This window comes from Capricornis sumatraensis, chromosome 9, assembly GCF_032405125.1.
Source record: "Capricornis sumatraensis isolate serow.1 chromosome 9, serow.2, whole genome shotgun sequence".
NCBI classification, from domain to species: Eukaryota; Metazoa; Chordata; class Mammalia; order Artiodactyla; family Bovidae; genus Capricornis; species Capricornis sumatraensis.
In genome coordinates, this window is record NC_091077.1 from 58,153,105 (window position 1) to 58,179,146 (window position 26,042).

Sequence of the window (26,042 nt, forward strand, 5' to 3'; positions counted from 1 at the left end):
TCCACACATTCCTATTGTGTGCCCACAGTGTGTGGCTCTGTGCTGCCTTTCTTCCATGCTGTGTTAGTTTTTATTCTGTGCAACAAAACACAACAGACACAGGAACTTAAAATAATGCACATTGAATATCTCACAGTTTTTTTGAGTCAGGAGTCGGGGAACATCTGAGTCAGGTTCTTGCAAAGGCTATAGTCAAGGGGCTGATTGGAACTGGGTTCTCTTCTGGAGGCTAGACTGGGCAAGGGTCCACTTCCACGTTCAGTCAGGATGTTGGCAGAATTCATTGCCTTGTGGCTGTAGGACTCAGGCTGTTTCTTCAAATTCATTGAGGAGACTAAGACTCTAGAGTAAGTCTGCTAGCAAGACAGAGTCCATTTTATTGAATTAAACTATGTAACATAACACAATCCGAAGACCAAGATCCCATCACTTTTTGCCGTATAATGTCTGTTAGAAGCAAGCCATATAATTAGCGCACACTCAGGGGTGAGGATTGGAGAAGGAAATGGCAACCCACTCCAGTGTTCTTGCCTGGAGAATCCCAGGGATGGGGGAGCCTGGTGGGCTGCCGTCTATGGGTCGCACAGAGTTGGACACGACTGAAGTGACTTAGCAGCAGCAGCAGTAGCAGGGATGAGGATGATATAAGACATGAACACCAGGAGATGGGGATCATGGGAGACACCATAAAGTCTGTCCACCACACTTCCTCTAAAGAAGTTATCTTACACCAGACTCTAACATCAATACCCTCTATGAACTCAAAGTGAAGTGGAAAGTCATTCAGTTGTGTCCGACTCTTTGCAACCCCATGAACTGTAGCCCACCAGGCCCCTCTGTCCATGGATTCTCCAGGCAAGAATACAGGAGTGGGTTGTCATGCCCTCCTCCAGGCTATAACCTTAAACACAGCCTTGAACATCTCTGTCAAGGAGATGGTAAGGAGGTCTGACCAAATGAACAGGAATGGTTCTTTCATATCTAAGAGTCTAGGATGATTTCCTCTCAGCCCTGATAGGATGATGCTCTTCAAAGCATAACTTCTTTGATTTTCAGCTCTCTACCGCACACCCACTTCTCCCCAAGAAGGCCTCATGACCAAAATGAGCTGTCCAAAGAGCATATGACAGTGAAGTGAGATAATAAGCACATTTAATAATCAAGACCTACTGATGAAATTATTTGCAGGGCAACAATGGAGACACAGACATAGAGAACAGATTTATGGACACAGGGAGAGGGGGAGGAAGGAGAGAGTGTGATGTATGGAGAGAGTAATATGGAAAACTACATTACCACATGTAAAATAGATAGCCAATGGGAATTTGCTGTATGACTCAGGGAACTCAAACTGAGGCTCTGTAACAACCTAGAGGGGTGGCATGGGGAGGGAGGTGGGAGGGATATTAAAGAGGGAGGGGAAATATGTATCTCTATGGCTGATTCATGTTGATGTTTGGCAGAAATCAACACAATTCTGTAAAGCAATTATCCCTCAATTTAAAAATTAATTAATTAAAAAATAATAATCAAGACCTTTTTGCAATTGAGTTGCGAACCAGAATTCTTTGTTTTCATTGGCAGAGACCTTCAAGGCTGAGATTTCACCTTTTTGTCTGACTTATACTCACTGCAGCATCTTGGAAGTCACATTTTATTCCCAGGGATGATCAGTTGTAGGAAAAAATAAGATCTTTCTGCAACTAATCATTCTAGTCAATGATCAATGAGTTACAGATGAGCTTCTGATGAAGGAACTTGCCAGCACAGTGACACCCCAGCTTTCCGAAGCCTGTGGGAATGAGTCATCTGGAGAGAGCCTTTTCTAATTCCTAAGGGTGTTTACTACTCTCTGCTCACCATTTAAGTTATACTGCAACAACATGTCTCATTTTTTTAAGGGCTTAAGAAGAGCTATCATTCACTATGTCTATATCAAGATCTAGGCACTGTGCTAACAAGCATTTTGCGCACGCTGATAGTCAGCAATACCATGACAGGGTTAAGTGCCTTGCCCAGTACCATGCAGCTGGTATACTAAGGGCAGATTCAAACATAGGATTTCTGATCCAAATATTAACATAGGCTCATTTAGTTTCATTCTTATAAACATGATAGACCTCTTCAAAATCAGATGAGCTATTTAGTGCAATTTAGCCAATAGCAGGGCTTCCCTGATAGCTCAGGGGGTGACGAATCTGCCTGCAATGCAGGAGACCCCAGTTCGATTCCTGGGTTGGGAAGATCTGCTGGAGAAGGGATAGTCTACCCACTCAAGAATTCCTAGGCTTCTCTTGTGGCTCAGCTGGTAAAGAATCTGCCTGCAGTGTGGGAGACCTAGGTTCAACCCCTGGGTTAGAAAGATCCCCTGAGAAGGGAAAAGCTATCCACTCCAGTATTCTGGCCTGGAGAATTCCAAGGACTGTACAGTCCATGGGGTCGCAGAGTCAGACAGGACTGAGCGACTTTCATTTCCCATCCAGTAGCAACTAACATTAGTTTAGACACATATTTTTAGTTGGTACGTGTTATGGGTTGAGTTGTGTGTCCCTCCCCCTGCCCACCAACATACGCACAAAAGGTATGTTGAAGTCCTAATCCCCAGTATCTCAGCATGTGACCTGATTAGGAAATAGGGTCTTTATCTTCCCAGGTGGCTCAGTGGTAAAGAATCTGCCTGCCAATGCAGAAGATGCAAGAGATGTGGGTTAGAACCCCTGGGTCAGGAAGATCCCCTGCAAGAGGAAACGGCAACCCACTCCAGTATTCTTGCCTGGGAAATCCCATGGACAGAGGAGCCTGGTGGCCTACAGTCCAGGGAATCACGAAGAGTCAGACATGACTGAGTGACTGAGTACATAAGCACAGAGGTAGTCGAGTAAACACGAGTTCATGAGGGTGGACCCTAATGTGACATGTGTTATCAAAATGGGAAATGCGGACATAGAGATAGACACACACAGAAAAGGAAGAGGATGTGAAGAGGCCCAGGGAGAACTCCATGTGAAGACGAAGGACTGGAATGATGTGTCTGTAAACCCAGGAAGGCTAAAGATTGCCAGCAAACCAACACAAGCCAAGAAGAAGCGAGGACGGTCCCTCACGTACAGGTTTCAGGAGGAGGAGGACCTGATGACACTTTGATTTCAGACTGCTAGCCTCCAGAACCATGAGACAATATATTTGTTTTTTCTTAAGCCACCTATTTTGCAGTTCTTTGTTACAGCAGCCTTAGCAAACTAATACAGTGTGTTTTCACGGTTTTCTTAGAGGCTAAAATTCAACCTTTGCTTCTCTAGCTCATGCTACTCAGAGCAGCTTCTGCTTCCCCCCTGATATGCTGCTCCAAATATATTATGGGATGGGAGACCAGATAACAAAACTTGTTAGAACTGTTTATAAAAGTGCAGTAACCTAAGAGGAAAATCTGATAAGTCAAATCCATTAGCTTTCATACATGGTAACCTATTTTACGTTGCCCAGAGACTATCTCTGCTTACTTCTGTATTTCTGATTTGGTGAGAGATATTTCGGATATCTCTGGCTTTTTAATAATGTGTCTCTAGCCCACGGGGTTTTGTTTTGCACTTAAATATCTCTAGATGAAGTTCAATCTTTTCTGATTTACCAAAGCAGCACATCCAGTATATGAGAAAATTAAAAGTCTAAAAATAATTACAGATTGTCTGATTCCTGTATTACTCCTGCTCTGTGTGATGTTGCCTTTCTTCCTCTCAGTACGTTGATAATATTTTGTTCATAGCAGTGGGATGATAGTTTGGCTTCTGGCTGCCATTTCCTGTGGCCTGGTTAAGAAAATGCCCTTCCTTTTTGTTTTTGTAAATCTTCTTTTCAGGAGTTTACAAGCCTTCTGCAAGTCTTTGCTTCCTAACTCCCACAGCAGAAGGGCTACTTGAGCCTCAAAAACAAAACGGCAGTGTGGTAATGAGGGTATTAGGTTGATGTGTTCTATTCAGCACCTGCTCCCGAGCTACCAAATAATGAATGAGCATCAGTTACACGTTGTGAAAACAGGAGACTCTGCCTGTTTTGTGCTGTGTGTCAGGCAGTTCTGAAAGGAGCTTGGAAACTCTGCTTCTCATACGAGGGCACCTATTTGTGAAAACCCACATGAAAAAGTCCAAGAACTGCTCATTTACAGGTCAACATTTAACCTGCCTGTGCCGAGCTTTCAAGTTTCTCTAAGGTTAAGCAGTTTTGTTAATATGCAACCCGTGCCTTGGTCCAAATTAAATTTTATTTTGCCTAGCATACATTTTAGCCCAAAGCTAAAGCATCATTCTTTCAGGTTTAGTCATTTAACACATAGTATTGATGACTTATTCATGTGCCAGGCAAACAGCTCTTGGATGGAGTTTTTTTAATTCATTAACTATGCTATTTGTTTATTCACATGTATATTGTTGTTGACATTTTATTGAAGTGTAGTTGATTTACAATGATGTTGCATTAGTTTTGGGTGTACAGCAAAGTGATTCAGATATATTTACATATATATTCTTTCTCAGATTCTTTTCCATTATTGATTATTAGAAGATATTGAATATAGTCCCCTGTGCTATACAGTAGGTCCTTGTTGGTTATCTATCTATATATAGTTGTGCGTATATGTTAATCCCAAGCTCCCAGTTTATCCCTTCCTCTTTTCCCTATTGTAACCATAAGTCTGGTAAGACTGACCCAGCCTCTGCTCAGCTCTCCTGCTTCTTCTTCAACCACTCTCCCTCCTTTCTCACGTGTTCTGATCACAAAGGCCTCTGTTCTGCTGCAGGATGCATCAAACTTCCACTTTAGAGTCTAAGTATAGACAGGCTCTTTACCTGTGAATCTGTCTCTGTTTTGTCAATGAGTTCACTTGTATTTTAGACTTCACCTATAAGTGATATCATGTGATATTTGTCTTTTCTGTCTGACTTTACTCAGTATGAAGAGTTTTTGAAGCATAGAATCATTGTTTCTGTCCCCTCAGAGCTTATAGTTTGGTTGAGGAAATGGACAAAAAATGTAATACAGAAACATTAACAAAGAACAGAGACATAAATTACCATGTTACGGTCAGTGTTTGTTGAATGCATTATGGGAAATAAAGATCTAAGGAAAAGCATACAGGTTTGGGGAGATCGGGCGACTTTAGTGTCCTGCTGGAAGAAACCTCGCCAGTAGGTGGCATTTGAGCTCTAAGGTGGAAGTTTATTACATCCTGGAGTAGAACAGAGTTCTCTGTGGTCAGAACACGTGAGAAAGGGGAGAGAGAGGTTGAAAAAGCCACAAGAGAGCTGAGCGGAGGGCAGGTCCTCTTACCATGTTCAAGTAAATGCTCTAGTTCAAGGTTATTTCTTATTTGTGCTTTAGTGAAAATACAGAGCCAGTTTTGAAAGGAGACTTACTTGAATTTGTTATCAGTTTGGAGATAAGGATAGGGCATTGACAGTGGGTAATAAGACAATAAAAATGAAAATGATAGAGAATGGGCCTCATTAGCTATTCTAGATATCAGGGCAGGAAAGAGCCTGGAGATGATTAGTTCAACTTGCTCCCTCTATAGGGAAGGGATCAGCATACTTTTTCTATAAAAGGCTAGATAGAGAATGTTTCACACTTTATAGGCTGTGCAGTCTGTCCCAACCCATCAACTCTGCCACTGAAGAGTGGAGGGCAGCCACAGATAACATGGAAGCATAGAACATGATTGTGTTGCAATAAAACCTTACAGATACTGAAATCTGAATTTCACATGATTCTTTGTGTCATAAAATGGCATTCATCTTTGATTCTTCAATCATTTAGAAATGTAAAGTCCCTTAATAGCTTATAGCCATACAAAAAAACCCATGATGTGCTACATTTCGTCCATAGGCCGTAGTTTGTTAACCCTGGAACAGATGTTAAAACTGCGACCCAGAGAAGCAAGTGATGTGAAGGTCACAAAGCAAATCAGAGACAAGGCTAAGACAAGAAATCACGTGTTCTAGCTATTAGGCTGGTTGTTGTCGTTCAGTGGCTCAGTCGTGTATGACTCTTTGTGACCCCATGGACTGTAGCATGCCAGGCTTTCCTGTCCTTCACCATCTCCCAGAGCTTGCTCAAAGTCATGTCCATTGAGTCGGTGATACCATCCAACCATCTCATCCTCTGTCATTCCCTTCTCCTCCTGCCTTCTATCTTTCCCAGCATCAGGGTCTTTTCTAATGAGTCAGCTCTTCTCAGGTGGCCAAAGTATTAGAGCTTCAGCTTCAGCATCAGTCCTTCCAGTGAAGTCAGGATTGATTTCCTTTAGGACTGACTAGTTTGATCTCCTCGGCTAGCACTTTTTAAAAATAGCGTTTTCATTGATGATAAAAGTAAGAAGATATTGGTTGTTGTTCAGTCACGAAGTTGTGTCTGACTCTTCATGACCTCATGGACTGCAGCGCTCCAGGCTCCCTGTCCTTGACTATGTCCCAGAGTTTGCTCAGTTCATGTCCATTGCATCAGTGATGCCATCCAACCATCTCATCCTCTGCTGCCCCCTCTCCTTTTGCTTTCAATCTCTCAGCATTGAAAGCATCAGGGTCTTTTCCAATGAGTTGGCTTTTTGCATCAGTTAAACATTAGCTTCTTACTATCTGGCCCTTGCTACACTAATATTTCCCAATTATTTTTTCAGTGTTTTCTGAAAGTTAGTTGAACAATTACTATGTGTCAGATACTAAACTAAAGGTTTTGCATGTGCCTTCTCACTAAAGCTTCACAATGGCTCTATAAAGCAGACACTATTACTGTCCTCAATTTATAGATTCAGGAGGGCTGAGTCTCAGAAGCTTATTGCAAACATGTTTCTAGTCTCAATAGAAAGCTAATTCACAGGAGACTAAACAATGAAGGGGATTTATTGTCTTATGATACTTGAAAGTCCAGATGAATGCCAGACTTGTAGGCTATCTTGATCCAACACCTCAGCGTTGGACTCCATGCTGACTCTTTTAAATTCCATGAATCACACACCTTCTGGAAGCTTTCTCCAGGACAGCAAAGAAGTTTCTTCCTCAGAGGCCCATAGCATAACTCTTCTCCCTGCTCAGTGGCTTAAATAGGGTTACAGCCCACTCCTGAACCAATAACGGGGACTATGAAGTGGCATAACTCTCAGTAGCTTAGCCCTGAGTCATAGAACTGTCTCCTGAAGTCAAGCATGGGATCAATTTTCCCAAAACAAAGGGACTACAGTATATGTGTGTGTGTGGCAGAGAGGTTAAATACACAAATGAACTGAAATGATTAAGAGAATGAAGAATGCATGTTATGAAGGCAATCATAATGTACATTATTAAAAGTTATAACTTGCCCAAGGTCCCAGAACTAGCAAATTTTCAGCTGAGATTTGAAACTGGGTCATCTGACTCCAGAGCCCACATTCTCAACATCTAGGTTCTGCTGCTTCCCAAATAAACCTAGTAATGCCTGGAGATGGATAGAACAATTTGTGATTGGGACTGTTACCAACTTTATTCTATACATACACTCACACACACACATACACAATTATACAGTATAATACCATATACCATATACATGACTCATATTTAGTCTGTATACTGGTACAGCCATACCCATTGTAAAACTACTAAAATTCTTGTATTTCAGGGTAGTTGCTGATAGGCAGCTGCTACCTGAGCTTTCCTGTTACCCAATTCCTTTCGTGCCCCACTTTGTCCTGTCTTCTATTCTCTCACCCACAGACTCCCTTGATCCTGCAGCTAAAGTGCTAACTCCTGACCCTACAGGGGTCTCTTAGGTCCTGCTTATGTGCCTCCACCAGCATTCAGATGACAGACTTTATTTGTTATCATCAATAGACCACAACTGATCTTGTTCCTTTCTGGTTGCTCTTATTCTGTACTCTTTTCCTTCCTCTAACTAGTACATTTCCTTACTTAAGCTTCCCTGGGTTTGAGTGGAAGACTCAGGAGACCTGAGTTCAGGCTAGTCTCTGTGGCTGAGTGATCGTTACTCTGTGCTCTTGTCTCCTTGGGTGCAGAATGCATAAATGTTACTTAAGATTCTAGCTATGTGAATCCAAATTAAATAAAACATTGGTAATGAAGAGCACTGCTGACTGATGCAAAACTGTAAGGCAGGAAGCCTTGTCATCTAAATATTCTGCCTTCAAAGACTACAAAATGGTTAAAAATCTCAAGTTTCTGGGATGGTGGTGCATGACCATACTTCTCAAACTGGAGTGTCTGTACTATTGTACTGTTGGGGAGTCATCTTCCTTAAACAATAGATTTATCCAGAACAAGAAAGAATTTTATTTTTATATTAAAAGAGATATGGATATATTAATATTATAGAGTAGGGTGCAAAGTCTATATGATTTTCATATATATAATAGAACCTATGAAAAATTTAAACTTGATGCAGACCAATTTTAACCACACCTCAGACCCCTGGGTATGTTAGGACATTCTCTGCTGAGAGGGAGTAAGATATGAATATTTGCAATATAAACTAAGATTGCACCTCTCAATCTTTGATTATAATTCCAGTTCTGTCTTACTTTTAATCTTGAGCCATCCCTGAGCTCCCCTTTCTTCATTTGCAAAAATGGGTGTAATATCTAAGTCATGGATATTATTGTTGTAAGCAGTAAGATCAATGTTGTCTCTCAAGTGCCTGCCATGTGCCTGATGCAGCATGGACAATAAATATTAACTCTAACCACTCTCGTGACTCATGGGAAGTACATCAGTTTGAAACATTATCATGGACTAGCCTCAAACACCTCTACCTGCGGCCAAGCAGGCATTACTAATCAATCTTTCCCCTTGGATGTGGAGGCCCTTTACCAGCACAGTCTGAAAGCCTTCAGTCCCTTTACTTCGTTTCCTTGTAATGGCTTCTGTAACTAATAATCCCTTGAACAAACTGTGGTAAAGGCTGGAATTGAACAACAAAAAGAATTAGTCATCTGAAACAAGTATATGTCAATTATTTCTCACTTGAAGCAACCAGTTGGTCAGAAAGTTGGAGGATGATACTTGGTTCTTAATAATCCAATCCTGGCAGCTTTTCACTTCTGCCTCCTGCTCTAAATTATGCAATTTTGCTCACAGTTTCCCATCACACTCTCATACCCCAACCCCTCTCTTTCCTTAATACAGGTCTATTTATGTGACCAATAGCCTTCATGAAACACCATAATTAATATAGTATAGGCACAACAAATACAATATTTTATGATAATATTATATAAATATATATAAATAAAATATTATACATATAATATTTTCCTCTCTCAAGAACTTGGAGAGTACCCAATTTAAGAGAGCATTATGTAACGAAGATTTAAACCCAAACCATGGACCTGTCAGAAAGCTGTGGGACACTGAAGGGGTTGAGTTTGGTTTGGACACACAGATTTTCCTGTTCTGTCTTCTCACAATACCCCATGTCATGTTGCAGGGTGAGCAACTTGATTCCAGGGTAGGCTCAGTGAAGGGGTGTAATTAGCCTATTAAGTCCTGCTAATGTCTTGTTAAAGTCATTCACGTGAGAACAGCAGACATATCAGTTCTGCCTGGAACCCTGCCATCGGGGGCACTGCGTTTCTACTCTCCTGTTTATAGTCCCCACAGGAGGAATCAGCTGATCCAGCCGGCCCTGACCTTTTCTGTTTCATCAAGTCAAGATGCAATGAGAACTTTCTACAGAATGTGTGTGTTCCTTCAGCACTTCAGCGCACTTCAGCACTCCCCAAATGATTGGTTTTTTAGTTGCCAACAGCAAATACAGTGCATCTGGCATAGATGGAAGAGGAAACCAATATTCTCGCCTGGAGAATTTCATAGACAGAGGAGCCTGGCGGGCTACAGTCCAAGGGGCCGCAGAGTCACACATGACTGGGCAACTAAGACAGACAGGCATAGATGGAGGGTGTTTTGTTGCTGTTGTAGTTCTTTTCTTTTTTGTTTTTGTTTTTATTCTTTTTTGTTGTTGTTGTTGTTCTTTTGTTTGCTTTTGTTTTTCTCTTCTTAGAAGAAAAAGAAAGATGTGGCTTATTATTCCAGAGGTTGGAGATGCCAAGGGTTCAGATGCACTCATTTTTCTGACAAATATTTATTCAAGCACTAACTTTATTCTGGGCACTTTGATGAGCTTGGAAGCTACAGCACTGAACAGTGCAGTACAGAAAAGATGTCCTTTCTCTGAGAAATTACATTCAGAGGGGTGGGGGGGGACAAATAATGAGCAAATAAGAAAAAATACATAATGATAGTGCCGTACTGGAAAGAAGATGGAGGGGAAGATATGAAGACAGAGGTGAGTGGTCAGGAAACTTCTTGGAGGATGTGATATTTTAGCTGCGATCTTAATGACAAGAAGAAACAAGCCGTGCAGGGGGACAGGACTGTAGGTAGAGGGGGCAATGTTCGAAGGAGACTAAGAAGACCAGTGTGGCTGGAGCATGGTGTGTGGCAGGGAGAGGATGCTATGAGATGTAGCTCAGGGTTCTGCAGGACTAGAGCATCTGCAGGTCATATAAGGCCAGGGGTAAACAGTTCAGATTTTATCCCATGTGGGTTAGGAGCCAGAGGAGGGCTTTAGGTAGGGAAGCTGTGTGTAATGAAAACCCCCACCCTGGGTGCTGTGTGGATAATGGATTGTCAGGGAACAAGAAGAGAAGCAGGAACAAGATACTATTACACATTTCCACTAAAAGATGGTGGTGGTTCTGGAGATGGTAATTCTTGTGTGTGTGTGTGTGTATTTCACTGTAGTAAAATATACATCACAGAAAATTTATCACTGTAACCGTATTTAAGTGAAAGAGTACATTAGGTACATTTACACTGTCCTGCCACCATCACCACTGTCCATCTCCAGAACTTTTTCTTCATCTCAAACTGAAACTCTATAAACATTAAACAATAAATCATCCATCCTTCTTTCCCTCAGTCCTTGGGGAACCATTATTCAGTTCTCTGTCTCTGTGAATTTGACTGTTCAATCTAAGGATCTCCTATAAGAGGAATCATACAATAATTGCTCTTTTGTGCTTCGCATATTTCACTTAGCATAATGTCTTCAAGGTTCATCCATGTTTGAGAACATATCAGCATTTTATTTTGTTTTTTACAAATATCTGTTCAAATACCTGCTTTCACTTCTTTGGGGTATATACCCAGAAGCAGAATTACTGGACTGAGTATTAATTTCATGTTTGTTTTTTTTTGAAGAACCATCATAGTGTCTTAGATAATTGTATTTTAAAGGTCAAGTTATCAAGGCTGCTGAGGGGCTGGTATTATGAGTTAAGAGAAAGAGAAGAAATAATAATGATCTCCCAAGGTTTTTGTTTTTATAATGGGAGAATATTGGTATGGTATACTGGGTTAAGGGCCTTGGGGATAAGAGGGTTTTGCTGTTTGTGTTGGATATCAAAGGGTCTTTGTAGGACATATGTTTATATTTATCATGGCTGCCAAACATACGGACGGAAACATCAGGCAGAAAGTTTCATTTATTATTAGTCTAGAATGTCAGGGCGGGCAATCAAAGGCATATGAGCCAGGCCATGCTGCACAGGGGGCAGGCTCTAGTGGTGGCAGAAGAATGAGTAAGGAGGTGGGAGTGAAGAAATAATCAGGGCGCATATTTTCAGCTTGCCTGGGTAACTTTAGGAATAGCCAGGTTTGGCAATTACCCAGTTAAACCATCTCATAGCTTGCCTGAAACGAAGGAAACCATTCAGGATTATTGGAAAAGATGAGAAAGATAAGAGGTGGTGCTGCATTTCTGAACTAGAAAATCTCACCTGGTTCTAGAAGAAATTTTAATACAGCACCTGGGTGTATTTTCATTTCCTTTCTCCTGCTACAGGAATAAAGCAGTCTTATCACACTGCTCTTCACCCTTAGTGATTTAGAGGTTACTTCATCACTTTTGAGAAAAACTGTGTACTCAGAATCTCTGCTTATATACTTTATTTTTCTGTTAAGGATATTTTCTCATATCCTTTCTCTGAATTTAGTAATAAACATACCTCTTTAGCACTTTGAACCCCTTTGACTAGGTTCCTCATGAACCTTTCTTACCCTCTCCATCCCTGGGGCAACTAGATCTCATGTATCTATTTCTAACACAGTAACTTATCAAAGTAGACAAATATTTGATGAATAAATGAACATCAGATTGAAGTAGGCCATGCCACCTTTAAAATATGACCTCTCTGATCTTTGTGCTGTTCTTTAAGCTAGTTTCTGGGGAAAGTAGTGGATATACCAGATCGTGGCTATAACAATTTTTTTTAAATGATGCCTAGAAATTTAATAGAAGGCCCATAAAGTGACAAACCCACAGCAGTTCATTCCTCCCAGCAAACCCTCATAAATTCAGACCATGAAATCATTATGTTCATCCTGCCTCTCCCTTCCTGGCAGGGTTCCTCAGAGCCTCCTCCATATCTGGTACACAGTACCTGATGCTCACTGATGCCAGTCTGAAAGAGATGGCAATAGCCTCATGCCTGGTTTACCTTGAGCTTTAAGCTGCAGAGTGTTTGATGGTGCGCTATAGTGCTCTTGTATATCCTGGTTTATATATTAATCAAGAAGCTGCCCCTGCCAGCAAGGAGTTCATGATCCAATTGGAGAAAAAAATTAATAGAAGTGTGATAAATGTTATGACGGAAGACGTATACCATGCAGAGCATGTAAGAGGGGCCACTGACTCAGAAATGGAAAATCAGGAAAGGCTCCCTGCAGGAAGTGGCACCTGAGCTCTGTGGTGAGAGACGAATCTGAATTTTCTGGGTGTAGCAGGTCAGGGCTCTGATTCACACAAAGGAACAACAGAAGGTGAAGGGATGGAGGGAGCATTTAGAAGACTCCATGTACTCCATGTGGCTGTCGCCCAGGAGTCAGACTAAGAGGGCCTTTATTTTATATGAATGAGTTTAGACTTGATACTTTTTGAAATGAAATCCATCAGAGGGGACGGGATGGGGTCTGAAATATTGAGACTTTAGCCAGAGAAACATCCAATTTGAAACCCCCTCCTGCTCTGTGTTTCTAATAAATTGTACCGTGAACAAGAGAAAAATTTGCCACAGCCACAAATGATCACTTATGAATCCAGAACTAATTTTAAGAAACTAATGAACTAAATGAGGAGATATTTAAACCTTATGAAAGTACCCATGTGCCTGCCTGTTGGGTGGGGCACATACTTGGTTCTCTCTGTAGGTAAGAGGCTTGTAATTCATTAATAGTGTCAAGAAAAGAGGACTGACAATCTTGGTCTGTCAAAGGATCAAGTCACCTTATTCTAAAAACATAAAAGCCTCTTGACTAGGCTGAAAAATGTAATCCCAAACCTGCTGCAGAATTTCTTCCCTACTGACTTCTGTGAATTTGGGTTGAAGGGCTTTCATGGTTTGTTAGGGAAGGGCAGTGAAAGCAGGAGTGTGGAATTTGAGGGCTGTTATGAACTGCAGAGCAGTGCTCTCATTGAGGACACTGCTTACAGTAATATTTGTTTCTTGAGGACTTTTAAAATTCTACAGACCAATCCTCTAAGTATTTGCCATCAAACAGCTGAGTATCTACCATTAAACTACTCCCTTCATCGGATGAGGGTGGGTTGTATTCCTTTCTGTGGATTTAAGGAACTTATCAGTGCACGGAAGACTGGTCCAAATCCTTTAATTAACAACCCTGGGAATAAGACTTTTTGAGTCACTAGAGGCATTAACATCATCCTAAGAAAGATTCCAATCTCTGCAAGTTAAAAGTATAATCGCAGTTTGGAAAATGTAATGTAAAACGTTCGGCCTGGGGTATTTTTTGAGTTACATAGGAGCCCTCTTTCCTGGTTTGTGAAAAACTAGAAGAGATCAGAGGCATTATATCATTCGCATCTTCGTCAATCTATATTCAGGAATCTGAAGTTTCATAGTGTGTCTCTCTGCTTCATCTCAGTCAAGACTTGCTACCCATTAATTTACGTTTTGTTAAGACCTAAGGTGTAGAGAGCATGAACAAACCATTATTGCTCTAAAAATAAAAAAAATATAGTCACAGCATAGACCATTTTGTTTCTCATAGTCTTTAAATTTGCTTCATCTGTGTAGCTCTAGAGTTAACAGACAACAGTGGGAATTAGTACTACTGCCTTATGACAATGGAAATGCCTTATGATCTATGGAGCAATACTTACTTGCTCGGCTATAACCCACTATAGAACTTAAGGGTCTGAGACCTTTGGAATGAAAAAGACCCAGGTTCAGAGTCCAGTTCTTCTATTTACTAGCTCTGTGGCCTTGGATTAAGTGACTTAACTTCTTTAAGCCTCAGTTTTCTGATCTAGAAACTGGGGGTATTACTGGTCATCATCTCAATTCACTGTGAGGACTCAGTGAGATTGTGGTGAAGGGCGAGTACATTGTTTCAGCCCTAGCTACTGGAATTTCGACCTTTATCCTTTGTTGTTGTTGTTCAGTTGCTCAGTCTGGTACGACTCAATAGTTCTGCTTTATTATGAGCTACTTTCTCTTTTCTTTTTCCTCCCCTAGGGATATGAAACCCGACAATATTTTGCTTGATGAACATGGTAAGTAAATGATTTGTTTGCAATCAACCACTTGATACACATGTGCAACAAACTGATTATCCCCAGCAGAGGAGTACTATACATGGAAAAAGTGTCTTGCTTGGTTCAGTTGCATTGTTTGTACAAACTCTATTTAAAGGTGGGATGGACCACATGGGGGAACTTTATCATTTATTGCAGTGGCATAGCACACTAGTACAGGGGTGCCCAATAGCCGTCCACAGCCTTTTAGGAACCAGGCTGCAAAGCAGAAGGTGAGAGGTTAGCCAGCTAGTTAAGGTTCATCTGCTGCTCCCATCAATTTCCATCACTTGCATTACCACCTAAACCATTACTGCCCCCTTACTCCTTATCACCTCCCTCTCTGATCCGTGGAAAAACTGTCTTCCACGAAACTGGTCCCTGGTGCCAAAAAGGTTGGAGACTACTGCACCAGTACACCTATAAATAGCCTGAATTTACATAAGGAAAAAGTTGTTCTCTTTTCAGTTTTCTTCCATTTCTACTGATTTCTTCAAGAAAACCACCCCAATTTGGGGGTGCTAGTTTGCCTTAATCCTCTATAGCAATTATCTTCCCTTTCTCCCCCCATGAAGACAGAAGAGACCTCAAGTATAGAGCATTCGGTAGGCAATAGTATCTACTTAGAGATTCATGACATTATTTTGTTCTCATTTTGTCTGCTTTTAGGCTTTTCTTCTTGTCAGGGCAAATTTTTACATTTATATAAGAGATACTAAGTTTTCTGTTCAACCATTTTCAGTTAACAAAAAAATCAGTCCATTTAAAGAAATGTATAGAGTAGGTAAGAGTCTATGTGGTACCCAGAGGGATAAGGCAGGGACTGTGAAGGTGAAAAATGAACACCTGAAGTTCAAGAAACACCAATTGAAGACGTCCTGTAGAAAAAGCTTTGGCCAACAGTGATTAAATGCGTATAATCTCCTCCTAATATTATTTTAATGGACATTTGGATTTATTGGTACATCAGTACAGAGTTGTAGGACACACAGCCGGCGTGTTATAAATGTTACAGAGGCAATAAGATCCTTGTTAAATTTTCAGAGAGCTGCTCGGTGAGGGAGCCCTAAATCTGCAAAGCTCCGTATTCATCTGACTTTTACAAAAGGGATTTACAAGTGGGACTGAAACTCCACAGACTATCCGTGGTTCATTATTTATTTACCTAATTGCATTTAAAACCCGGTTTGCCACGTGTGCTCTGAGTGCCAAGAAATGCTTTTCTGTATGACCTCTAATTTCAAAGCTCAGCATCATTGCATCATTATTTATTTATGGACTGTCTAAAAAGATTTTTTCCACTTTCTTCCAACGCCTTATTTCTTCCTTCCCTTTACTGCTTCTGGCATTCGGGAACAGATTCTCTGAAACTCAGAAATGTGGGCACTGGTGAGACAGCATGAAGGTGACTTTCATGAAAACACCAGCTATCTCTTCCTTCAGTAGGAAGCAGGATTCCACGCTGGTACGAATAAACTTTGTGGAGCTTCACAACTGTCAGCTTCACAACCCTAGCCACTAGAGGCCACCTCTGCACATGATAGAAAAAGGTGCCCTGTGTGCCCAACACAGTCTTGGTCACACAGAGCCTGGTTTGGGGATCTGTCCCCACTTCTTTCTCAGCTGCTTGCCTCTGTGCCCAGTGTATTGCTCGAATATTTGTCAGGATCCTGAAAGGAAACATATTGATCCTATCAACCAAAACCTTTCCAAAAGTCACCTTCCATTTGGAGAACAACATTTCAGTCTTGGATCTCCAGTGTGACCTCATCTTATTTCTACCATGAGGTCATCCAGCTCTCATTCAAAGTCTTTCTCTTTCTCATTTTCTTATCAACTTGGTGATTGTAGATTAGGAGAAAGATCCAGGAATAAGTTAATCTTCAAGTGTAAACACCCTTAGAGACTACCTTCAGGAAAAATTAATTGAGTAATATTGTGGATAAGGCTTCCCAGGTGGTGCAGTCACTGAAAGCTGGATCCTCCCTTGACTTTACTAAAGAATTATTGATATTTTGATTCCAAAAGGGATATACCAAATATTGTACACATATGCTTCTCAGGTCTTGTGTTTAAATAATTTTGTCTGACCCTTAATTCTCAGGTAACTGTACTTTCAATGGCCTGTTCCACCTTTCCCTCATGCACATAGGAGGCTAACGCCCACTTTTTCAGGGCATTTTATTATTGGTTGGACTGTGGCTCTGCTGCTTAGGGACTGCAAGCCAGCAACCCACGCTGCCTGGTTCCCTGTCTACACCTGTTACTTGGCGTACTATTTACAAAGATACTTTTCACTCTTAAACTTTGGGATTTGAACAGTGACCTAAAAGGAGCTTTTCTGTATTTTATTCCAATCCTAAACTCATCTGGAGAAACATTGCCGTCAATTAGAGAAACACTGTCTTGATAAGGACTGGGTATGTGAATGAGAGAGAGATGCAAACAAACAAGATTGAGGGTCATTCTCTAAGCACTGTCCCAGGGCTCTCTTCTGGAAAAAATAATTTTTTGAAGTTATTTACTCTCTATTCTTTTTAGGTTTTGAAAAACCTAGCTTTCAGGCATTGTTGGCCAACCCAACTGACTATTGGGTTAGCCAAACAACCCAACTGACTATTGGGTTGGCCAAAAAGTTCTTTTGGCTTTTTCCCTGAGATGTAACAGTGAAAGTGAAGTCGCTCAGTTGTGTCCGACTCTTTGTGACCTGTCTACTGTAGTCCACCAAGCTCCTCCATCCATGGGATTCTCCAGGCAAGAATACTGGAGTGGGTTGCCATTTCCTTCTCCAAGAGATGTAATGGAAAAACCCAAATAAAGTTTTTGGCCAACTCAATATTCTGACATGAAATTCCTGGTGGCTCATATATGCCTCTTGTGTGGGGATTTAGCAATTGCAAGGATAACTGCTCCCCCTCTGATACACCTGCTATTCCCATTTCTCCAGGTGAGCTGTGTATTACACCATGTGGCTTATATTTAAATTCAGTACCACCAGTAACAGGGAGAAACTTTGTATTACTCTTACTGAGTCATACTGGTTCATGTTCATCAGAAAAGACTGACATTTAAACGAACCAAATCCTTTTGTAAATGAAGAGTCCTTCTACCAGTGTGAATGAACACTCCTTACACATCAGAATTTGACTTTTTTTTTTTAATTTAGAGCATACATTTACTGTCCTACTTCAATGGCACACTCACTGGTTCAGAGCCTGAGATGGCATTAACTCTATGATGGCTCTTAACCAACTGTTCTGATATATGGTTTCCATATCCTGCCAACTTAGGTACTCCATCCAATTCTATCAGTTCCATAGTGTCTAAGGTTCTTGTGTTTTTTTCTACCTTATTCAGGAAATAAGTGATGCCTACAAAGGAAGAATAATGTCTCCCTGGTATATCTGAGAGAATGACAACTACCACATTATCTATAATTTAGGTTTCTTGATACCCTCCTTTGTCACAGGGAACAGAGAAAGGCAAAAACTCAGTTTAGGGGTGTGAGGAAGAACCGAGCCTGCTATTTTAATAGCTTCTTCTTTGCAGAGTCCCAAAATGTACCTAAAAATCGAGTGTGTAGCGTTTTTATATATAAACAGACATACACACCTATACCAAACACACACACACACACCACACACACACACAGTAGGACACTACCTTAGCCCCAGATAATCAGATTTATAAATCTCAGCTAGTGTCTAAGGATATAAATTTTTAATAAGAATCCTAGAAAACTGTGGCACCATTTTTGAGTTAGGGAAATTTTTGAAAGCTAGGAGCCATGCCAACCAGTTAGTTATGGTGTCCTTGAGGGCTGTGTTGAGAAACATCCTCAGGCTGGACACATGCGCAGTAAGAAAAAGTATAAATAATGACTGCAGTGATGACTAAATTCAGTGACTCAATACTGTGAGCTCCAATTTTTAATGTGATTCTGTGCCTCCAGGTACAGAGCTGAAAAGAACAGGCAGATGGCTCCCTAGGGTGCGCAATCAGGAAGTTCTGGGCCTTGTACTTGAAAACTTCACAGTAAAGCAGTGGTTCTAACTGGATGCCTTTGTTCCACTGTCTCTCCCTGCAGAGGTGAGACAATGTCTACAGACATTTTTGATGGTCAGTATATCAGGAGTGGGAAGTGCTTTTGGCATCTGGTGGATAGAGGCCAAGGCTGCAAGCCCTTCACCACACGGATGATCAGGTCCAAGTTCTCAGTCAGTTCCAAGTTGAGAAACTCTGATCTAAGACTCCCTCAGGGCCAGGACTTATGGGTACAGCCAGAGGGGTCCCTCACTCCAGAGCAATTTCTATGTCCTTCCGTTAGTGGGGCAACCAGAGCTTCCTCTGTGAGCCAGCACTCAGATTCGTTTCCCCAGCACAGAGGGGAACTTGCAGAAAGGGCCCCAAGGTGAGCCAAGGGAAGTACAGCTGAGGAAGTCCATCTGGAGCTGAGGTGTCGGGCTGGTGGCCATAGGCTCCGTGAGGCTCTGCTTTCCTTGTTCAGCTTGAGGGCACCAGGGCAGAGTTTCTAGTAGGTGTTGACCATCAGATAATTCCTCCCAACCGTTTACTATACATCCTGGTGAGAGAACCCTGAGCCAAACAGAAGGTAGTGCTTTGAGTTTCTTCAGATCTTGGTCTTACGATACGGTGCAAAAAGTCTTTGGACAATTCATAACTCACCAAAGGAGTCCTGGACCAAATGCTAGATCCTAATTCCAGCTCTGCTACTTCTGAACACTGAGAACTTAGCCACAAACAGCTCTTCTCTGAAACAGGGATGACTTCACTAGCCTAAAGTGTATGAAAACCTTTTGAAAATTGCAATTAATCATACAAATTCAAATACTACTTATATGATAAAATTAACACTTTTAACCACATTCAAAAGAAATATAATGAGTACTAACTGGTTAAGATTTTCTACTAAGCCAGGTCTTCTTTTAAAAGCATGGTTTCAAAATGAACTGGGTATCAGAATCACCTGGGGAGCTTATTTAAACACGGGGGTTCCACCCTCAGAGTTTCTGATTCAGTAGGTGGGGACAGGGCCCAGGAGTCTGCATTCCTATCACATTCCTGATGCTGCTGGTCTGGGACCACACACTTAGAACCAAATGGTTCTAAAGCATCCTATATCTTCTGCTGGGTTGGCCAAAAAGTTCATTTGGGTTTTTTTGTACCCACATATGGAAAAGGTTGAACAAACTCTTTGGCCAACCCAATACTTCTACGTGAGTATAGTCAGTCTCGGGATTGAGTCAGCTTAGAACACCTACTCAGGCTAAAGTCAAGGATCCCATGCCTGGCTGCCCATCTGAATCACCTGTAGAGTTTCTTCGTACTATTTTTAACCTGGATACCTGGCTCTCCCACCCATCCCACTGCACTGGGGTCTTAGGAGAGAGAAGTCTAGGCATGTGTGTTTTGCAAAATGATGCCAGAGCATCTGATCATGACAAATAGCAACAATTGGATGATACATACTTCCTGTGAAATGCTGAGTTAAGTCTTCCGCAGCATTATTTCGTTTGATCTTCCCAACAACCTCATGAGAAGACCACTATTATCATCCCAACTTTACAGTCAGGATCAGTCACCTTTTTGAGGTAGTACAGCTAATCAGTGGTAGAGCTGGGACTTAAAGTCAGGCAATCAGACTCCAGAGAACAAGCTCTTAACCACTAAGTCTCCAGACTTCCCTATTTTGTATCAAACCTTGTGAACTAAGGAGCCAGTGCTTTGAACATGAGGGAAAAACAGAGAAAGAAAATACTGAAACAACCTATATTATGATAGTGCAAGCTCTTGAAATCGTCTCTTGGAACCATTTATGTAAGATTGCCTTCACTTTTAGCTACTGTTACTTTATTAAGATGTCATCAGATAAAAACAAAACACTTTTTTTGCATCAAACAAAACCCTGGTGATAAAGACCGAGATTTATCATTAGGAATGGGCTGGATGCTATTGGGGAGCAGACAGTGAAGTCAGCAGGGGGAGTGGGGTCTGTGGGATGTGGAAGAACAATCCCATGGCACCCCCTCCAATTACCACCACATCTCATCACAACCACAGAAGCATGCAAATGGAAATGCCAACACTTCCAAGATCCTCTCAAAGCATACGACACTCATGCCAACCAACGCAATGAGCTTGTCTGCCTGAGAGGCTGGTAATGCCCTTTCCTACTTTTGGCTGTGAGCACAAGGACACTAATATACTCTGTAGGAATTGCTCTCTGCGGAACTTGAGTGTTAGACCCACACGGTATTGCCATGAGTATTAAAGCTGAGGAGAGACCCTAGACAGCATCAAGTCTGCCATTCCTTTTTGTAAAAGGGAAACTTACATTCAGCACAGGGAAGCAACCTCAAGTCTACAAAGTCTTAGGGGCAGAATTCAAGGCAGGACCCAGCTAACCTAGCTCCCAGTTTAGGGCTCTTTAAACAGCCTCTTAAAAGTAGACTTCTCTGGTGGCTCAGATGGTAAAGCATCTGTCCACAATGTGGGAGACCTGGGTTCAATCCCTGGGTCAGGAAGATCTGCTGGAGAAGGAAATGGCAACCCACTCCAGTATTCTTGCCTGGAAAATCCCATGGACATAGGAGCTAGGTGGTCTAAGGGATCCCAAAGTGTTGGACACTTTCACTTTAAAAGTAGAACTTGACTTTTCTCCCATACTTTCCCTAGATATATTATTTTATTGGTGATCACTGGGGGACAATTTGAACTATCAGACAGAAAACGACTAATGATATTTCAGAAAAACAAGGAGAGAAAAGAACTCTTTCTTGGCAAAGAAATATTGATTAATATGTGTATCCACAATCATGTTCTCTTTGTATTAATGTTAGTCTCTTTAAAAGATTCCATACAAGATGCTTGGAAATTTGATATTTTGAATAGTTCTTATCTGTCCATCTCTTGATACTCATATTCTGTACCAACTTAAAATGATGTCAATAGACAAAAATTGCCCCAGTAGAACTTACCAGAGTGTGAGCTCTTAAAGACCAAGTTTAAAACTTTTTGTGGTTGAACTACAAATTTACAAGCAGCACTAACCTTTTCATAGCAAGACCTTGCTCCTGAAGAGTTGATGGTTTAAGGCCTTATTGGCCTTGAGGATAGAATAAGTGAGCTTTTACTGTCTATACCCACTTGCAAATGGCATATTATGCTATTAGTTTATAAATTCTTATATGCCATTTGTGATTGGCTACAGGCAGTAAAAGCTCAATTTTTCTGTCCTCAAGGCCAGTATGTATGGTCTTAAACCATCCCCTCTCTAGGAGATAGATCATGATATGAAAAGGTTAGTATCACTTTGTTGTACAGCAGAAACTAGTGTAACTTTGTAAAGCAATTATACTTCAATATTAAAAAAAATTTTTTTAAAGAGAGAGAAAAAAAGAATGTACAAAGTAAGCTCCTAACATTCTCTGTGGCCCTCTTCTCTCGCAGGGCACGTGCACATCACAGACTTCAACATTGCCACGATGCTGCCCGGGGAGATGCGGATCACCACTGTGGCTGGCACCAAGCCTTACATGGGTATGGGTCCCCTGAGCTGCCACAGCCACTAAGAGCAAAGCGTTGTTTTTCATTCCTGTGGACACCATGTACTGGAGGTCCAGTCATCTGTAGGGCCTTGCGGCTAGGAATGACAAGTCCCTCTCTGACTTTACCTGGAGAGCTTCTGATTTCACAGGTCTGAGGTGAACCTCAGGAATCTCCTTTTAGCAAGCATCCAGTCTGATCTTGATTCAGGAGTGTGCCATGGACTACCTATAAAGAACGTTAGTTTGTGAGTTATTAAGGACAGTTTCTACATACTTCCTGATGAAGAATATTAATAGTTCATTCAATAAATACCTACTCATTGCCTCTGTTTTTAGGTGCTGGTGATCTTGTAGGGAGCAAAACAGACAAGGTCTCCAACCCTTGGGGCTTACATTTTAGTGAGAAGAGTCTAAAAAAAAAAAAAACAACAATCAAACAGAGAAGGTACAGCAATAAGTGGGATGGTAATAAATGATATAAGTATTATTGTAACCATGATTTACATACTCCTGCATAAGGATGTAAGTTCACAAAGTACATTCCCGTTATAATTTTGGTTTTAGGCTTATCATCGCTATAATCCCATGAGCAGTTTGCAGGCAAAATATTTGAACTTGAAATTAAAGGCAAGAGCATTGCCACCTTTTTTCAATATTTCATTGTCTTACTTGCAGAACTAAAGAGAGGAAAAACAAGTCATCTGTAGGGGAAGATGAGCCTGATTTTATGTGATATTTGAACACCTGCAAATTTCCCAGCTTCCAATTATCTTCAGGGGTAATAAGTCCCTTTTGTCACTTTTAAAATAATGGACACATACAATACAGTCTATTTTCTGCCCCAAATTCACAGTACTCAAACGATAAAAGGAATCTCCAAGCCTGCTGGTCTGAGTTTATTCCCCAGGTTTCCTGGGTTTCCATATTAAAGGCTATTTTCTTGAAGCCAAATCAGAAAATGTGCATCTGGGTTTTCTAGGCCTGGTTTCCATGGTGAGAGGAGTAAAGGAAGATGATCTTTCTTTCCTCTCCCCAGTGATTTTAAATACAATGCCCATATAATTTGATTCTCCTCAAAATTGGCATTTCCAGTCTTTTTCACCACATAGAGCTAAGAAATTGGAATCCAGTCAAGTTTCTCTGCCCTCTCTACCCTCATCCTTATAATTAACAATTACCAATATTTATTGAAAGCCTTCTAGGGATCAGACAATGTGTTAAATGCTTTGCATTCATTGACTCATTTATTTTTCTCAACAACCCTGTGAGGCAAACTGTAATTATCACCATTTTACAATGAGGAAAACAAGAAATAATTTGCTCAAGATCACATGGCTAATAATTGAAAAAGCCTACATTTAAAGCAAGCTCTTTTTGACTTTAGAAAATCAAGCTTCTCCCTAAAAGAGAGATAGAGAGACTTTAAAATATACATAAGTGAAAGTGAAGTCGCTCAGTTGTGTCCAACTCTTAGTGACCCCATGGACTGTAGCCTACCAGGCTCCTCCGTCCATGAGATTCTCCAGGCAAGAATACTGGAGTGGGTTGCCATTTCCTTCTCCAGGGAATCTTCCTGACCCAGGGATCAAACCCGGGTCTCCTACATTGGAGGCAGATGCTTTAACCTCTGAGCCACCAGGTATATATGATTCTTAAATGGTTGTAAGCCAAATGAGGTAGGCCAAGCTTAAGCTCTCAGAAATATTTCTAGTTTTATTTTAAAAAATGAGTATCTGACTGTCAGCACTTATATCTTCATCCAGAAGTTGTTCTTGCTTTTGATTTTTGGATGGGAATCTTTCTAAGAGATAGCAGAGGTGGATGTCTGCTTTCTTTTTTTGACAGTTATGTTCCCAATAATTTGGTAAAATCTACCTAACAGATATTCACCAGCACTCATCCCTGGTGGCTCAGAGGTTAAAGCGTCTGCCTGGAATGCAGGAGACCGGAGTTTGATCCCTGGGTTGGGAAGATCCATTGGAGAAGGAAATGGCACCCCACTCCAGTACTCTTGCCTGGAGAATCCCATGGAGGGAGGAGCCTGGTAGGCTTCAGTCTATGGGGTCGCAAAGAGTCGGACACGACTGAGCGACTTCACTTTCACTTTTCTGATAATTAGCAATGAACCAGAAAGAAACAAATTCTAAAAAGAAAGAAAACTAGGATGAAATATGAATTAAGTATCTAGGAATATACAACATGTTCTAACGTAAGATGCATGTTACGCGTAACATGCATAAACATATTATGCATCAGGTCCTCAGCTCTGGCAATGAGAATATGGACCATCTGCCAGTTCTTAAGTACCTTCACCCAACAAGGAAGTTTTGCTTTTTTGAATTCATCATCTTCTACCTGAATGCTCTTTCCAATCACTCCAATCCTTCCTTCTCCCCTCCCTTGGTCTGTGTGAATATAATCAGGATCACCCAGAGCTTAACCAATTAAAATATTCATGTTCATCATAAACTAAGTTTTTTATGTACTAGCATCTATAGTCTGTGACTTTTGTCAATAAATCTTAATTACTATAGCTTTATAATACAGTTTAACAGATGCAAGCCCCTTTACCCTTTTTTCAGAAAACCTTTATTAGTCACATATTTTACAGAGGAAATTTAGAATCATTGTCATAAATTCCATGAATTATTTCTGTTGCCCTAGATTTATATATTAGTTTTGGACCCTTTCTTCATGTCCTGACCAGAATCTACTGTCTAGTTGCTTTAAAATCTGAAAAGCAAACCAAATCATGGAAATCCAGATAGCTAATAAATGTATTAAAATGTGGACAAGCTTATTAGTAATCAGGAGAATGCCAGTTTAAACCACAAGGGAAGAGCATTATGTACTCAATTGATTGGAAAATGTCACAAGGTTAGTTAATGCCAAGTGTGGATAAGGACGTTGAGCAAAGTGAAGTCTCATGTGTTGCTGGTCAGAACGTTAATTGGTACAACCACCGTGGTAAATAGTTTGATGCTATCTAGTATGTGTGAAGATGAGGAGCTCATCCCCAGCACTTCCCCTCCCAGAAATGTAACCTAGAGATAGGTGGACTTAGAAGAATCTTACATGTGCAGAAATATTCATGAGAGCCTTGTTCAAAATAGCCCCAATTGAAAACAACGCACATGGCTATTAACAGTAGGAAACAGGTAAATTACACTGTATTAGTACAGCTTTGAATGTGAACAAACTATGTGTAGCACGTTGGAGGAGTTTTATACACATAATGTTGAACAAGAAGAGCAAGACACCAAAGAAAACAAGGAATAAGATTTAACACACACACACGCACACTCATGTTATTTATACATATATGTTATATACACATCTCTTATATAGACATACAAACATAACATCTGTATAACATATATATTACTAAAATAGGGAAAACTAAGTTGCTGCTTTGAAGCACATAAACAGAGAGTCAATCTATGTAGAAAGGCAAGAGAAAAATTACCAACAGAAATTTGGGATAGTGGTTGCTCCTGTGTTTGTAAACAGGATAGGACCCAGTGATGGGGTCAAGATTCTATGTTGTAAGGTTACATGGCCGTTTGGTTATAACTGCTTACTAAATTCTTCTTTTATGTTTTACTTACTTTTCTGAATGGAGATATGGAAATATTTTTTAAAACAAACAAAACACTCAATGGTTTTTTGAAGGAAACAGTCCTTTGCCACCTCTACTTGTCTCACCTCAGAGACGGACCATTTGATGGAAGCCCTCAGCGTCTCCCTGCTCTGGCTTTTCAGCACTTTGAATTCAAAGAATTACCTACCCATTATGCTTTGTGGAGAAGGAAATGGCAACTCACTCCAGTATTCTTGCCT

The 26,042-nt window shown here is 40.9% G+C and overlaps 1 protein-coding gene across 1 annotated transcript in view; it reads left to right on the forward strand.

Annotated features, from left to right (window-relative positions):
• Window positions 1–26,042, forward strand: part of STK32A (serine/threonine kinase 32A) — a 135,785-nt gene that overhangs the window by 81,936 nt on the left and 27,807 nt on the right. Inside the window, exons 6-7 of the mRNA XM_068979677.1 lie at window positions 14,576–14,613; window positions 22,105–22,194. Coding sequence (XP_068835778.1) covers window positions 14,576–14,613; window positions 22,105–22,194 — 128 coding nt within the window. The remainder of the gene's footprint in view (window positions 1–14,575; window positions 14,614–22,104; window positions 22,195–26,042) is intronic.